The sequence below is a fragment of the Mesocricetus auratus genome, unplaced genomic scaffold (genome assembly GCF_017639785.1).
Source record: "Mesocricetus auratus isolate SY011 unplaced genomic scaffold, BCM_Maur_2.0 Super-Scaffold_100676, whole genome shotgun sequence".
Taxonomy (NCBI): domain Eukaryota; kingdom Metazoa; phylum Chordata; class Mammalia; order Rodentia; family Cricetidae; genus Mesocricetus; species Mesocricetus auratus.
The window spans coordinates 98,751,161-98,767,073 of record NW_024429266.1 but is presented as its reverse complement, the minus strand read 5'-3'; the positions used below and the strand labels follow the sequence as shown (position 1 = coordinate 98,767,073).

The 15,913-nt window shown below is 54.9% G+C and overlaps 2 protein-coding genes across 6 annotated transcripts; both read right to left on the bottom strand.

Annotated features, from left to right (window-relative positions):
• Positions 1–1,184: 1,184 nt before the first annotated feature.
• Plin5 (perilipin 5) lies at positions 1,185–7,384 on the bottom strand. 3 transcript variants are annotated; one of them, XM_005081432.4, is made up of 9 exons: positions 7,303–7,384; positions 6,886–6,999; positions 6,657–6,714; positions 6,128–6,323; positions 5,470–5,552; positions 5,034–5,214; positions 3,990–4,189; positions 2,374–2,487; positions 1,185–1,913 (listed from the first exon to the last, which is right to left on the bottom strand). In XM_005081432.4, exons 2-9 carry the CDS (start codon positions 6,927–6,929, stop codon positions 1,404–1,406), a joined length of 1,386 nt encoding a protein of 461 aa, XP_005081489.1. In that variant the 5' UTR covers positions 6,930–6,999; positions 7,303–7,384; the 3' UTR covers positions 1,185–1,403. The 3 variants fall into 3 exon arrangements, with proteins under 3 accessions (XP_005081489.1, XP_012976917.1, XP_012976918.1); XM_013121463.3 differs by having other exon boundaries at positions 6,886–7,059; positions 7,303–7,367; XM_013121464.3 differs by lacking the exon at positions 7,303–7,384 and having other exon boundaries at positions 6,657–6,770; positions 6,886–7,224.
• A 1,386-nt stretch (positions 7,385–8,770) lies between these two features.
• Positions 8,771–10,826, bottom strand: Lrg1 (leucine rich alpha-2-glycoprotein 1). 3 transcript variants are annotated; one of them, XM_005081431.4, is made up of 2 exons: positions 10,741–10,826; positions 8,771–10,056 (listed from the first exon to the last, which is right to left on the bottom strand). In XM_005081431.4, exons 1-2 carry the CDS (start codon positions 10,761–10,763, stop codon positions 9,039–9,041), a joined length of 1,041 nt encoding a protein of 346 aa, XP_005081488.1. In that variant the 5' UTR covers positions 10,764–10,826; the 3' UTR covers positions 8,771–9,038. The 3 variants fall into 3 exon arrangements, with proteins under 3 accessions (XP_005081488.1, XP_012976920.1, XP_012976921.1); XM_013121466.3 differs by having other exon boundaries at positions 8,771–10,116; positions 10,741–10,782; XM_013121467.3 differs by having other exon boundaries at positions 8,771–10,026; positions 10,741–10,782.
• Between the last annotated feature and the right edge of the window lie 5,087 nt (positions 10,827–15,913).

Sequence of the window (15,913 nt, the reverse complement as noted above, 5' to 3'; positions counted from 1 at the left end):
GACAGGGTCTCCAAGAGAAGACTGTCCCAAGGAGGACAGTCACACGTCCCTTTACTCAAGGGACCTGGCTGAATTGTAGAGTGAGAGGTGCCCCGAGGGTGAGGTGCAGCCATGGTGGGCCCAGCCTCACCAGTGTGTGTGGAAGGAGTGTCCTGGGCCTGAGGACTGGGCAGAGTGATCGCCACTCTCACCCTGGACCCTGTCCCAGACTTTTACCCCAGGAACCCCAGAGTCCCAACCTCAGCAATGAGGCAATTAACTCTGGCTCTGAGCGAGAGGAAGGGCTTCCGGGTAGGGGCGGGTGGGGGCCTGGCACCCCTGGGCTTTTTCCTTGGAGCCTTGGTTGTGTTGGCTGACAGCTCTAGAACAGAAGTGGGTGCCCCCACCCATTGCTCCAGAGGGCATGGGGGGCACATGGGGCGGGAGCATTGCAGATGGCTGCCAGCTAGTGCCCGCCCCCCACAACCCACGAGGCTCCCTGGAAGAGCCATCATTGGGCATGGGGAGGGCTGTGCCTTCTGGACAAGAGGGCACTGGCAGGTGGACAGACATGAGGACGCTGTTCTGAGATCACTAGGGAGCTAGCTTGAGGTTTCTGGAAGTGAAGCCCAGAAATGCCATCGGGACTGGCTTCCAGGGAAGCCAGGGGCTACCCTGACCTCACTATGCTGGACCGTGGTTTCCCAATACACTGCCCACACGAGGAGCCAGAGGGGTGGTCAAGGGTGCGGAGAGAAGCCAGGGAGGCCCTGGGGGACCCCTCCCGGCCTTTGACCTGTTTCTGCGTCCTGCAGTCCTATCCCAGTGCCGCCTGCTACCGAGAGAGAGGTTCTGAGAACTCACACGGTATAGTGCGAGTGGCTTCAGCTTAGGTGTACTGAGGGCGGCAACACTTAGCCCAAGCTCCTCTACGTGGCTCAGTAGGAAATGTGTTGGCCCTGAACACTGGCTGGAAACTCCATCCCCATGCCCCTAAAGTCACACCCTGAAAACTCCCAGCAGCCTAGCTCCAATACCCACCTCAGACCACACCAAACATTTGTTCTGGACCACGAACAACAAAGAAAGTGGGTCTCTTGCCCAGCGTGGCTGACTGGACATCTTGGAGGGACACAAGCCAAAAATAGTTGATTTGATATTTGACATCTGAACCCCCCCAGGGAAATGCCACTGGACACCAAGTCTTCCTCAGAGCCCAGAGCTACCTTTTTATTTATTTTTTTTGACAGTCTTGCTAAGGCAGCTCAAGCTGCCCTCAAATCTCAATCCTCCTGCCTCAGCCTCTCAAGCGCTGGCATGACAGCTGTGTGCCAATTTTGAAGGTGGGGTCAGGATCACGGGAGAGAGCGGCCTGCCGTGAGCGCGGCCATGTGACCACCAGGGGGCAGCAGGGGCCTCGGTGGTTAGAAGTCCAGCTCCGGCATCAGCCTGTGCTTGGGCGGGTCGCTCTGAGGCTCGGCCGGGGCCGGCGGGTCTGCGTGCTCTACCTCCCAGGCCCTCTGCTGGGCCGGCCAGTCCATGTGTGCCCAGCGCGGGTCCGGGTCACCCACCACCTCGTCCACGCAGGCGGCCAGGTCGGCCAGGGGCTCGGGCCGCTCCACCAGGATGGGCGCAAAGGGCCCCACGAGCCAGGGCAGGGGCATGGCCCGCAGGACTGAGTCCAGCAGCTCGTCCACGCAGGCGTGCGCCCGGGCCACGCGGCCCCGGCCCTCGGCCAGAGCGGCAGGCGCCACATCCCGCAAGCATCGGGCGTCGGCGAAGGCGGCCTGCAGGGCATCAACGCTTCGCTGAACCTCCGCCACCTTGGCCCGGGCACCAGGTGGCAGGCCCCGCACGCAGCCCGCCAGCGCGTCCACTGCGCTCTGAAGCTCCAGAGTCAGGCTACGAGACAGGGCCAGCGTCTCCAGCTCCACCTACAAGAGCCCAGCCTCAGTTTCCCCATGCATCTAATGCAGGGTTCTCAACCTGTGAGCCCTTTCACAGGGGTCCGGTATCAGATACTTACATCACAATTCATTGCAGTAGCAAAATTACAGCTATGAAGCAGCAATGAAATAAGTTTTTGGTGGGGAGTCACCACATGTATTAAACGGTCACTGCATTAGGAAGGCTGAGAACCACTGATTTAATGGAAGCTTTGGCCTGCTTTAGTTTCCCCGTGAAATCTAATGTGAGCACCTTAGCTTGCCTCAGTTTCCATTATGGACAACAATGGGGGGTCAGCTCTGCCATACTTTACCTCATTGCATACAAAAGAGTATATGCTCTGCCTCAGTTTCCTTCATGGACATCTAACTTGGTGACTGAGAGCACTAGAGCCAGAGTCCCTGTCTCACGCCCAGGGTGGATCCTGCCTTCCCCATGGCCCCTCACCTGGCTGTGTCTGCGCCCATTTTCCGGCCATGGACTCCAGTCTCCCCACAGCTCCTGCACCTTTGGGGGATAGGGAGTGGGGGTGGGACTTGTCCCAGTCTGCATACGGTGGATCTGCGGGACAGGGACACCCGGAGTCAGGGTGGAGGCCTGGGGTGAGGGGGCCCACCCTAGCCTGCAGCCAGTCTCCAGCAGCCCTTAATGAGCACCGCCTGAATGCAGCCAACCTTGCATTCTGTTGGCCAGCCGGTCCCTTCTCCCGTCTGCCCCTTTTGTTGCTTGCTGTCACCGCCCTGTCCACAGGGATCCCTGCCCAGCATAGAGCCTCCCTCCCTCTCCTGCCTGAAGACGGTGAGTGGATGTATATTGTAGTGTGTCAGCATTCAGCCAGGACAGGGGGAGAAACTGATGGCTGTGTCCCACTGTGGGTGGCCCTTGAGATGAGGCTCGGTGGGTGACAAGGCAGGGCACACAGCACAGATAACTCCCAGGATGCCCCAGCCTCATACCCACAGAGACAGGAAGTGGGAGAGTGGGAAGGGGCTCTGGGAAATGGAGTTAGTATTGGCCCGGGGCAGAGCCTCACTGTGGGGAGATGGGTGGTGGGGACAGCTTCATGGCTTCCTGAGTGCCGGGATGACAAGACCTGAGCCACCACGCCCAGCAACATCACAAAGCCAGCGTTTGAAAACGAAGCAACAGATAATGCAAGATCCTGTGGCCCCACAGGGCTGGGAAGGCACGTAGCTGTGGCTGGACACACAGTGGACTTTCTCAATAAGCATTTAGCAACATGACTGTACAAATTGTCCCATGAGCTGTAGGCAGGGCATGGACTGCCCAGTAGATGCTCCATAGCCCCATGTGGGGAGAATTGGGACGTGGCTCAGTGCTGAGCATCTTCCCAGAATGTGTGAAGTCCCCACTCCACCCCAGCACTGGGAGTGAGGAGAACCTGGACCACAGGAAATTAAGGAGTACACGGGCACAGGACACACTGCAAAGGCAGGGGAAACAGTGTGTGCTCTGGAATACGGCTCAGCCCGGAAAAGGACGGAGACTCTAACCCTGCTCCCACGTTGGATACAAAAGCATGCTCTTGGATCTCACGCCCAGGAGGCCAGGCAAAGGCCCTGGGGCAGGGTAGAACCTGTGGGAGGCAGGGTGGGAGGGCAGAGGTAGAACCTGTGGGGAGGACTATCTGGGCGAGGTGAGGGCTGAACCGTGTGTGTGTGTGTGTGTGTGTGTGTGTGTGTGTGTGTGTGTGTGTGTGTGTGTAGAGAGAGAGAGAGAGAGAGAGAGAGAGAGAGAGAGAGAGAGAGAGAGAGAGAGAGAGAGAGAGAGAGAGAGAACAGGAACAGGAGGAGGAAGAAGAGAGAGGAGGAGGAGGATGGCTTTGAAGCCAGAGGCCACTGTTAGCTATTGGGGGTACAGAAGGGAGTGGGGGCAGAAAATGCAGATGGAGACAGTTTGGGATGAAGGCTGAGGTGTGGTCTGCCACCTAGGGTGACGTGTCCTGAGGGGGTCTCTCCCTGAGTCCTGGGAGCCCCTCCCGTAGCCCCCAGTGGGACCCCCACCCAGCGAGAGCCATGCCACCTGCCGATCCAGCAACTCACCAGCTCCAGGGTCTCCTGCAGCTGGGTCAGGGTGTCCTGGGTGCGGTGTTTGCTCTGCCTTAATTTCCCCAAAGAGTGTTCATAGGCCAGATGGCGGAGGCGCGCCGACAGGGATCCCAGACGCACAAAGTAGCCCTGTTGCCGCCTCTGCTCCTCCACAGAGCCAACTTCTGGGCCCTCGGCCTCTGCCGCCAGGGCGGCTGGGGACAGGGACACCAGGGGTCGGGGTGGGCTTATGCCTCTGCTCACTCACCGTCCGGAGCGCCCAGGTCCCCAGCTGTACAGCAACCCTGTATCGTCATTGCCCCTGTAACCATCCCCAAACTCTACGGAGTGTACTTTTGTTCCTTGTTTTGAGATGTGTAGCCCAGGCTAGCTTCCAGTTCACCACATAGCTGAGGCTGACCTCGAGTGCTGGGGTGACAGACGAATGCCACCACAGTGGTTCATGGGATACTGGGGAGGGGACCCAGGCTTTGTAGTCCCAGCCCTGGGGCTTACGCTGTACATTTGAGGGAACTGAGGTAGGCCCGTGGGGCAGCTCAGTGATATTGGAAGGAGAGAACTGACTCCTGGAGGTGTTCTCTGACCTTCAGTGACTACTGTGACGCATGCATGCACGCACACACTCGTGCGCGCACACATGTGCATACACACACACACTTTTAAACAGAAGCATCCCAGAATGCTGGAGGCAGACCCAAGCCTGGAACCCAGGCCTGACTACCATTATGGCCAGGTCCAGTGGTGCACACCTGTCATTCCAGCCCTTGGATGGCCATGAGTTCAGAGCAAGCCTCGACTATAGAGCGAGACCCTGTCTCAAAACAACGGCAACAAAATGACATGAAATGAACCCACACATTGGCAAGCCAGATAAGTAATTTCCAGGGCCATCACATGCAAAAGCCCAGTGCATCTTTGGGACCTGGGTGTCCGACTTTCTGGGCACAAAGCAGAGGGAGAGATCCAACCTGTGTTTGAGTCCCAGGTTTCCCTGTGCTGTGCAACCTCAGGCAAGTCCCAGACCTCTCTGATCAGTACCTAGCTCATCCTCAGTCATGGGCAGGAAGTGGTCCACCAGCTCCTCAGACTTGCCCAGCACCATGTCCACGGCCTGGCTTATGGAGCGCTTCAGCTCCCCACTCCAGCGCCGGCCCCGCTGCGCCAGATCCACCATGCCTGTGACACTGTTGGTCACTGCATCCTTGGCTGAGTTCACCACCTGTGGGAAGGGTGTCACTCTGGGTGCTGTGGCCCCTTTTACTCCCACCCTAGTCCTGCAAGCAGAGATCCCCAAGACCTCCGGGCCTCTTCCTAGTTCTGTGCCTCAGTTTCCCTTCATTAAATAGGCGGCCCTGAAGCCCTCCCCAACCGACCGACCGCCGCCGTCTTACACATCTGCTCCCCCCAAGATCTCTCCCTTCCCACTCTTCCCCCTGGAGGAGCGGGGGCACCGAGGCCTGGTCATCTCTAGTACCATGTCCGACGGCTGCTGCAGGAACGGTAGCCTCTCCCCTAGTTTGTCAAGTCCCTTGCAGGCAAGGTTGTTCACTGTGGCCACTGAAGAGAGACAGGGAGCCATGGAGGACTGAGGGGCTATGGCAGAAGGGAGTGCCTGGCAAGGATGGAGGCCACACATCCAGGAGTGCGCCCCCTGGCCAGGGGGTGTGGCAGGCAGGCGACAGAACCTGAGTCTTTCTCCCCGTCCCCTGCTGGGTCCCTCAGAGGAGTTGGGGACCCTCTCCAGTCATGGGGCTTTAGTCCCCTGGCCAGGTGGGAACTCTGAACCAGCGACCCAGCCATCAGAGACAAAGAAGGTGCCAGAAGGTGGGAAAGAACAGAGGGGACACTTAGGAACCAAGAGGGGTCCAAGCAGGGGTCTGGGCTCACTGCACATGGATTTGCTTCCAGTGCTGCAGAAACCGGCGGGCGGGTGTGGTGTGCATGTCCCTCACCCAGCACCCGTGAGGCTGAGCAGGAGGACTGCGGAGCACTCTGGGCCAATTTGGGCGACAGAGCAAAACCCTCAGTCAGAAAAAAGGAAAAGGGGGTGGGGCGTACACAGAGAGCCCAGGAGGGGACACTTGGTCCTGAGGACGGTAAAGAGAGAGCACGGCAGGGACTCGGGGACTCACACTGGGGCTGCAGGTGCTCCAGCAGCGGCTGAGCGCAGGCCAGGGCGCAGGTGGTCACGCTGCACACACAGTGCTCGGCCAGGCGACAGGCCGAACCCAGCAGCGGGTGCTTGTCCTTGGCCGAGTTGTAAGCACTGGACACGGCCGTGCACGTGGCCCTGATGAGGGGCAAGGCCACCACACGCTTCACCACGTCCTGCAGGAACCAGTGACATCAGGGCTCAGCCCCACCGGGACAGATAGCAGCAGCCTGCAGGCCGCCTCCCGATGCTCCTGGTGAGGCTGCTGCACTCGGGACCAGCTGGGCGATGACCCCCCAGGGCAGAGACCTGGCTGCTGGGGCCTCAATGTCCCCACAGCTGTGACTGTGGGTAGCATGTACCCTGCGTTTGGTGACACCGGTCACATGGAGCTACGAAAAGGGAGCTGGACCTTGGTGTCCAGAGCCTCCCCCAAGGGGTGTGTGGGGACTGGCCACGAACCCCCCTCAGAGACGCCCCCCACTGTGGTCACTCTCCCAGCCCCTCACCTGCTGCTCTGGCTCCCCCAGGCTGAATCCAGGGCCTTGAGCTGTCTCATTGGACATCCTGAGGGTCAGGACACGGAGAAAGGGGACCCCTGAGAGCTAGCCCTGTGGGGTGTCCTGGGAGGCATAGACAAGTCATGCACAGGGTCTTGCACACAGTAGGTATATGCTAAAAACCAGTGGCTTTGTGGGGAGGCGAGGAGATGAGGATGAGCTCAGATTCCATCATTACCTGCGGTGTGGCGCCGGACTGGCATCTTCACCCCTCTGGTCCATTTCCGTCTGGACAAACCCGCACAGCAGGCCCACTTGCCGGGGTGGAGGGAGCAGCAGCCCAATCCAGTCCCTTTGACAGGCAGGGAAATTGACACACAGGTTGCACGTGGAGCTCCGAGGTCACCCTCAGCTGTCCAGGGGGACAGGGACGCTGACTTCAGGACTCACACCTGCCCTGTGCGTCCCCACCGTGGCCCTCCCACTGTCCTCTGCGCCTGGGCCCCGCCCAACTGGGTCCTGGGCCTGGGCCCACTGGGCTAAGGGTCCCACCACCTGCTGCGCCTGTGGCTCCGCGCATGCGTGCCCAGCCCGCTCCCTCCGGCCCCACCGGGAAGGTCCGGGTGTTCCGGGTTAGGGCCTCATGCGCCCTTACCTGGGTATAGAGCAGACCCCGCGGGTGTCCCTGGCGCCGCTACCCGAGCCAGCCCTCCACCCTTATAACAAATCTGGGCGGGACCTCCGCGCCCGGGCCAATGAGGCGCCGGGGTGTGTCCGGGGCTCTCCTCCCTCCGCCCCCGTTGCCATATCGACCTAGGGACGCTGGTGTCCCTGTCTGGCCACCAGGGCAGACTAGAGCCAAGGACTTTCTTTTTTTTTTTTTTTTTTTTTTTTTTTTTTTTGGTTTTTCGAGACAGGGTTTCTCTGTATTGTTTTCATGTCCTGGAACTCGCTCGGTAGACCAGGCTGGTCTCGAACTCACAGAGACCGCCTACCTCTGCCTCCCGAGTGCTGGGATTAAAGGCGTGCGCCACCACCGCCCGGCTAGCCAAGGACTTTCTTGTTTTGTTCTGAGTCAGACTCTCACTCTGTAGCCCAGGGTAGCCTGGAACTAATTACATAGCCAAGGATGACCTTGAACTCACCACCCAGTGGCTAAGGCGACAGATGTGCCCACCACCCTGGTTAGGCAGTGCTGGGCAGGGATTCAGGGCTGTAGTGCTACGGAACTCTGTCCCCTGAGGCCCACCCGGCCTGCTTCTATTATTATTATCATCATCATTATTATCATTATTATTATTATTATATTTATGTGTATGGTGTTTGGTCTGTATGTCAGTCTGTCTGTCTGTGCACCACGGATGCCTGAGGAGGTCAGAGTGGGTGTCAGCCTCCTGTGACTGGAGTGACAGGTGACTGGGCCATTATGTGGGTGCTGTGACTCGAACCCCGGGACGCTCTGCTGTTTAATCCTGAAAGCAGTAGATCTTGTCAACTCAGACCCCATTTTACAGATCAGCAAACCAAGACCCCAGGCTTAACCCATTCTCCTCAGCTCCCTCTGCAGGACTGGGCTGAGAAACCCAGTCTTGCAGTGTTACATGCCTGTCACCTCCCCACCTACCACCCCCCCCTGCATGCCAGGAGGCAGAAGCAGGAGAATCATGAGTTCAAATCATCTTAGGCAACATAGCAAGTTTAAGGCCAGCCTAGTCTACATGAGACCTTATCTAAAGAAAATATAACTGGTGTTGGTGGCACCCGCCTTTAATCCCAGCACTTGGAAAGCAGAGGCAGTCGGATCAAGGCCAGCCTGGTCTACAGAGCAAGTTCCAGGAAGCCTGGGCTACACAGTGAGGGGTCTGGAAAGCAGGCTCAGTCAGTAACGTTCTCGCCATGAAAGCCTGAAGACCTGAGGCTGGAGGGAGCCATCTCCTGCAGGTTGCCCTCCGACCGCCACGGGCTCGCTGGTACACATGTGCACCTAATAAATTAAAACAACAGGGAACCGCACAAATGCTGGGGTGCTCAGTCAGCCTAGGAGTCATGTTTTTTTTTCTTTAAAGATTTATTTACTTATTATGTATACAATATTCTGTCTGCATGTGTGTCTGCAGGCCAGAAGAGGGCACCAGATCCCATTACAGATGGCTGTGAGCTACCATGTGATTGTTGCGAATTGAACTCAGGACCTCTGGAAGAGCAGCCAGTGCTCTTAACCTCTGAACCATCTCTCCAGCCCAGGGGCTGTTTTAGTAACTGCTTTGATGACCCCTGTCAGGGTGGCCTGGGGTTTGACCGAGGGAGAGTGTGGGAAGCGAGGAGCTTGGAGGGGTCAGGGAACCGCAATCCTGGCCGAGGGAATGGTGAGCCCCACACCCCGTTGCCATCCTACAGGGACTCCAGCTCTGCCACATCCAGCAGCCGCCGTCCCCTCAGGGCCTCGGGCCCCTCACAGCGCGTGTCGTTCTTCGAGAACATTTTATGTTTGTTGGCGCGCAGCCAGCGGTACAGGTCCTGCAAATCCTCGTTGCAGACCCAGGGGTTGTGCGACAAATCGAAGCCGTCCTGCATGTCTCGGGCCGGCCTCCCCAGCGACGCCCACAGGCCGGGGGGTGTGCTGGATAGAGAGTTGTTGGACAGATCCAACATGTCCAGCTCCCGGAGGCTCTGGAAGGCGCTGGGCACCACCTCAGTCAGCCGGTTGTCGTTCAGGAACAAGACGCGCAGAAACGGCTGCAGTGCAAGCATACCAAACCCCAGCCTCCGCAGGCGGTTCCCTTCCAAGTGCAGGCGCTGCAGCCGCCTGGGACCCATTAGGAGGCTGGTGGGCAGCGTCTCCAGCAGGTTGTACCCGAGGTCCAGCGTGCTCAGGGAGATCAGGCTAAGGACTAACCCGTCGGGCAGCACGCGCAGCTCGTTCTCCGCCAGGTCAAGGTGTTCCAGGGAACGCAGGCCCCACAGCCACAACGCACTCACGTTCTGCAGCTGATTGGCCCGCAGGACCAAGGTGTGCAGGGCGGCCGAGGCGCGGAAGAGTCCCAGGGGCAGGCCGCGGAGCTCGTTGTGGGTCAGGTCCAGGACGCGCAGCCCGCTTACGGGCGTCAGCAGCCCCGAGGACAGCTCCTGCAGACGGTTGCTGGAGAGGTGCAGCTCCCTCAGGCGCTGACACCTTTCCAGGGCTCTGGCGGGCAGCTCCGTCAAGTTGGAGAACTCCACGGACAGATGGACAGTGTCAGCCGGGAGGGGACTCGGGAACTTGGTGACACGGTGGCAGGAGACGGTGCTGCCCTCAGGCGACTGCAGTACCAGGCATTCCTCCAGGTTGGACGAAATGCCATGAGCTGAAGTCAGCAACAGGGCCAGGAGGAACAGGATTCTGGAGAGGCAGGGGTTGAGGTCCTGGGGGCTGCCGTCAGGGAACCATGGTGAAAATATATCCCCTCCTCCCCGTGGCCACCAACCTGGACTGGGAAGATATGAACCTCATGGTTTCCTGAGTCTATTTTTGTCCTCTTAGCTGGGTAGGTGATTGGCAGAGCCAGCCAACTCCTATTCATCTTGCAAATCAGTAACATTATTTTCATCCTCACCTAGTGCCTCCCCTGGGCTTCCAGAAGCAGGTCCTGTCCCACAGCAAACCTCACCTCTATGAAACTTAAGTTCCTGAATCGGAACCCTATATACTCCCCCTGCCAGCCCTAACAGGTAATCAGTTATTAATTAACTAGCCCAATTAGCTCGTTACTTCTAATCTCGTTTGTATCCTGGGTCTATTCCTATCTCCCTCATTATGTGTTTGGAAGGGAGAGTCAGTGGACTCCTGTTTATACTACAAAGCCCCAGCCACAATGCCTGGCTTTCATTAACCCTTCTCTGACTGTTGTCAGGAGGGCAGAAGCTTCCACACTGGACTCCTACTTTCTCTGTCCAGCTCGGGTTTGGGTTGTGTGGTCATCGCTGGGTACAGCTTACAGTAACAGCTTACAGGCCCGTATCTGTCCCTGGCAACCCCGGTGGCTCAGACCAATGCCCCCATGGCTCTGCCTGGGCTAGCTCCAGGGTTACCCAGCACAGGCCAGGGGAGACCTACCTCCCTGGCTGCCAAGAGGTCATCACCGTTCTTCTGTTTTTGTTTCCTCTGCATCTGAGCCAGTGGCCCCAGGCAGGTGACTTTATATAGTCCCCACCCCAAATCAATGCGGGGGAGGGGGGGCTGGGGACAGGTCAGCATTGCTCCACCCTTCCTGGCAGAGGCCGCTGCTTCCTCTAACTTTCTGGTCTGGGACTGGTCCCCTCCTCCCACGCCCGGATTTGGGGACTGAGGTTGAATGAGACCAGGGACCCAGCTGCTCTTTGAGAAAACAGCAGGAAGAGCTCTGGAAAACTCTCTGGCCCCGAGTACCTGACACATCGTTTTCTTTCCATGCTCATGTAGCTTTCCTGCTCGAAGGTCCTGGGCAAAGAGCAGCGCCTGGCTCTGCACGTTGGCTACTGCGCAATGAACCAAAGCTAAGGTTCTCCAGGACTCAGTTTCCCCACATACACAGTTGAACTCAGTCTTCATACACCTTTAATCCAGGCACTCGGTCTGCAGAGGCAGGCAGGTCTCTGTGAGTTCGAGGACAGCCTGGTCTACAGAGGGAGTTCCAGAACAGCCAGGTAGGACTGTTACAGAGGAACCATGTTTCAGGAGAGAGAGAGAGAGAGAGAGAGAGAGAGAGAGAGAGAGAGAGAGAGAGAGAGAGAGAGAGAGAGATGCTCTGATGACTACATTTATCGGAAGTGCAGTATGTGCTGGTGTGTGTTGTGAGGACGCAGTGTGACCTGGTGTCATCACAGTGTGATCTCGGAGGTTGGGGTCTGAAGGCAGGGGGCACACTCTCTTCCACGTTGACGCCAACCTGTGCTCTATAGCGTGTTGGTGCCCATAAGACGGCTGTACTCCATCTTGGCTCAAGGGCAAAGAGTTCAAAACTGTCCTCGGTAAGGCCTAAGACCTAAAGGTCCAAGGCGTGGCTATGGTAGGATGTTCGATCTTGGCCTTGGCTGTCTCATTCTAAATAACCGCAGACCTGGTCTGAGGTGTGGTTACTCCTGATCCTCTAGGCCAGGTAGCGTGAAGTTGAATATAAGGTGTGGTTGCTGAACCCTTGGAGGAAAGAGGAAGAAAAGTCTGTTTGTTCCGTATACATGATACCATGTTCTCCTTTTTTGGTTAAGGCATATAAAAGTGGTGAAAAGTAAACTCAGGGCATTTCCGTATTGACTGATTTGCCCTCCTGATTTTACTCCTGTGTCTTTGACTTTTCCTGTGCCGTCTTTAGCTCGCCTTTCTCTAGTCCATGCTCCCCCTCTCAGGTACAAACCTCAGGCTACTCCGCAGGCTCTGGCTGCAGCCCCGCAAACACAGCTTCCCATAAACGGCGCCACAACATGGAACTGAGCACGGGGACAGAAGTGATGGACACGCAGAGGAGTAGGCGCCGCTGGTGTACAAGTGTGCAGAGAGCTCTCGATGAAAGAAGTAAAATGCAGTGAGTGAGCATCGGAAGTAAAAATGCATGTGACTGTAGATGTGAAACAGAGAAATGTTAGCCAGATGATTGGGTATATTTTAATAGCCAGGAGAACTGGAGTAAAGCAGAAGCAAGCACAGAAACTTTTAGAATTTGTAAGTTTTGTAAGTATCCTTCCCCCTCGCAGAAGTCACCGCCACAGCTGTCTCATACGCGCTAGGTCAGCAGGACCTGAGGGTGCCAAGAACTCAGAGTTGCTACAAAGGTGGCCTTTGACTTTTCAAGCAGCTGCAGCCACAGATGACCTGCGGCAGGCCAGCCGGGCCCAGAGGGCAAAGGCGAGATGAGGCAAGGCCAAGCCAGGAAGCCCGCAGCCTTGGGAACTGCCACCACAGCCACCACCCAGCCAAGTGTACGGAAAATGCTAATTACTGCACCTGCCAGAAACTGTTTTAAGACATTACCGAGAGGCAATATAGAAGAATTTATTCAAATTTGTTCAGATTTTGAAAGCTCTTAATTCAATGGTTAACTATAACTGCTGTATTTCAAGAGTTTTCAGTTGAGGATGTTTTATTCCAACAAACTAATCATGACCTAGGGCAAAGGAGGACTACAAGATGTATGTATGTTCTGTATGGTGTGGACACACGTGTGTGTGCAGTGTGCATGCGAATGCATGGATCCTAACAAAGGAACTACTTGAATTGCTTTGTAGACAGTCAGAAAGGGCACCAGGTCACAGTGTCTAACAGGAAAGGTTGTTGAACTGTGCCTCCCACAGTCGGTCCCCAGAGCCGACCGGCTGGAAATGGCTAAGGCCAGCATGACCTGAGAGCCCAAGGATCCTGTATGGACAGTTCGATAGCCTTTAGCAGAGGAAAGGATACAGAAATTCTATTTTTGTGGTTAGAAATCTAGAGACTGGAGGTTAATACAAGATTTGAGAGAAGTTATTGAGAAGAGGCCTCAGGGAACTGTGGTTCTGTAGGCCCCGCCTAGAAAGGTGTCTGTGAGAATGCATAGGAGGCCATGTCAGCTAATGAAAGCTTTACATCTTGGACTAGAAAAGATGACTTACAAACGTTAAATACTCTCAAAAACTAGTGGGAATTATGACCTATTTAAAATTGTCTACAGGAGATCCTGACCCCCTCAGTGAGACTCTTAAGGGCAGTTGTGACCCTCTAGACAGCTCATGGAAGCTGCTAGACAGACGCTGACTCAGATGGAGCATGGCATTGACGTGCCCATGAGCTTTGAAAACATGAATTCAGGAAATAAGGAAAGTTGTGCCCCAGTCTCCACATAATGCACTAAGCCATGCCCTCTCCGTTTTAAATTTTCTGAATGTGGATGCCCGTGAGCAATCTGCCATGGACAGATTCTGGCAAGATGGAACTCGAGTGACTTTCGCTCAAGCCAAATGGAAAGATCCCTGCACTGGACTACAGAAAGGACCCGACCCTGTTTTAATATGGGGTCCAGGGCATGATTCTCGAAGGAAGAAGAAAACAGAGCTCGATGGCTGCCAGAGCGCCTGGTGAGGTGTGTGGAGCAGAGGAAGGCCATTCCTGTGACTGCGGGACCCCCCAAAGGAATTCCAGTGAGATCTGCTGAAGCTGTGTCCTGACCCTCTGATGTCATCCTTCTTCAGCCCGAGAAGGAAAGACTGTCACCGAAGATTTCCAGTTCCTCAACAAGCCTGCTGCTTCAGCTTCCCAGACCTGTGACTTTTCTCCCTGGATCCGGCCAAGGACTGAGTGTCCATCAGTTTATCCCCACTGCGTCTTGGGACGCAGAACTCATCTTTGCCAGTCTTCCCCTTGGGGAAAAGGACTCATAAGGACAGGTGGACACTACTGTAGAAATGATGTGTGCAAAAGTCCTCAATACATGAAGAGGGGATGGACGAAAGATTTGCAGTTAGTTTTCAGGACTCAAGGACTGTACTATCTCAAACTTATCTTTGGAAATCACAAGCAGCAGTGCATTGGACTTTAAGAGAGGCAAAAAGAAAAGGTTCAGAATTGTGGGGTTCTTCATACTTCACCCACTATGAGAACATTCTATTGTCCTTTGATTGATTTAAAAATTATTAGAATTGTGATCCAGCCAATTATGTGTCTATTGTTAATAATCATACTGGAATTATTAATGTTTGCAAAAAAGTCAGAGCTCATTTCTGTTAGGAACCTGACATGATGCTTCTGAGTCGTTAGATACACTGTAATTAAGAAGGCAGATTTAGATTTTGATACAGCGAAAGCTACTCCAGACATCCCAGACCAATTTTAAGGCCATTTCATTTCGATCATCCTTCATTCCTTGAATAGGAGATGTTGTAGCCACAAAAGCATATGCATTGCTTAGCATGGTCAAGCTTGCTTGTGAACTCCCATGGAAAGTTGGCTCAGAGGTGCTTGGCATCAAGCTATGCACTGTCCCCTAACCTTTTATTACAGAGGCTGGTGGTCAAAGGCGGGTAAGATCTTTTGGCCTCCAGGAGACCCAAGACAGGTGACGCATGACGGAATGTGTGTTCCCACGACGGGTAAGGCTGGAAGGTGGGATAAGACCACCTAAGACAGATACAGTCATCTGTCCTGTAGCAGAAGCGCAGGTACTATTTAGTTATATTAAGAAAGGGGAATTTGTCGGAGCCCAAAAACACGGCTACACTCCATCTTGGCTCTAGGGCAGAGTTCAAAACTGTCCTCAGCAAGTCGTAAGACCTAAAGGTCCAAGGCGTGGCTATGGTAGGATGTTAGATCTTGGCCTTGGCTGTCTCATTCTGAATAACCGCAGACCTGGCCTGAGGTGTGGTTACTCCTGACCCTCAAAGTCAGGTAGCCTGAAGTTGAATCTAAGGTGTGGTTGCTGAACCCTTGGAGAAAAGAGGAAGAAAAGTCTGTTTGTTCTGTATACATGATACCATTGAAAAGGATAAAATGGGAAAAATGAATAAAAGTCTAAAACTTGGACTCCAAAGCCCAAATAGAAAAACTCTTAAGCCTCTCTGAGTTCCCAAAAAGGCAGCCTGACAGGCTAAACAAAGAACTGGGTATAGAGGCCTGGGAACAGATAACACATCCCAGCTCTGTCAACATTTCTAAAGATCAGATAGTTGTCAACTCACAGTTGTAAAAGCCCCTGCCTAGGAGGCAATTAACAAACTTATTTCCTCTTCAGCTTCCTGCTTAACTGCATCCTGCCTAAACATACAGTTATTGTTTCATTCCTATGTAACCATAAAACTTTGTAATCTCAAGACATCCAGTCTTTTGAACTCCCTCCCCCCCCCAGCCAAAAAGTGGCACTCTGCTTGTTCCCAAAAGGGCAGGGTCAGAGTTGCAACTCGTAATAAAGAAACCTTTGTTTTTACATTCTGTGTGTCACTTCCTTGGTGGTGGATTTTTGGGGGTTCTGCAATCTGGGCATAACACCACGGTCCCCTTTTTGGTATATGAGTGGTGAAAAATAAACTCGTTGCATTTCAGTGTTGGCTGATTCGCCATCCTTGTTTAATTCCTTTAGCTAGTCTTCCTTTAGTCCATGCTCCCCCTCTCAGGTACGAACCTGGGGCTGCTCAGCTGGCTACGACTATGAAACAACAGAAACAATAGTGAGATGCACTTTGAGGCTATGAATTTGCCTCTGAGAACAACTTTGGCTGTGTCCCACACACACTTACACAAGCCATAAGCTGATGTTGCCCGGTCTTACCTTGTTCGCTGAGGCAGAGCT

What these genes read in the sequence shown, in the direction of transcription:
- Plin5 (XM_005081432.4), bottom strand. Translation starts at nt 6,929, where the DNA reads ATGGACCAGAGGGGTGAAGATGCCAGTCCGGCGCCACACCGCAG. An exon ending in TGGGGGAGCCAGAGCAGCAG is followed by an intron (nt 6,324 to 6,656) that starts GTGAGGGGCTGG and finishes TGGTTCCTGCAG; the next exon opens with GACGTGGTGAAGCGTGTGGT. An exon ending in TGCAGCAGCCGTCGGACATG is followed by an intron (nt 5,215 to 5,469) that starts GTACTAGAGATG and finishes CCCTTCCCACAG; the next exon opens with GTGGTGAACTCAGCCAAGGA.
- Lrg1 (XM_013121466.3), bottom strand. Translation starts at nt 10,763, where the DNA reads ATGACCTCTTGGCAGCCAGGGAG. An exon ending in ACCTCTTGGCAGCCAGGGAG is followed by an intron (nt 10,117 to 10,740) that starts GTAGGTCTCCCC and finishes ATATCTTCCCAG; the next exon opens with TCCAGGTTGGTGGCCACGGG.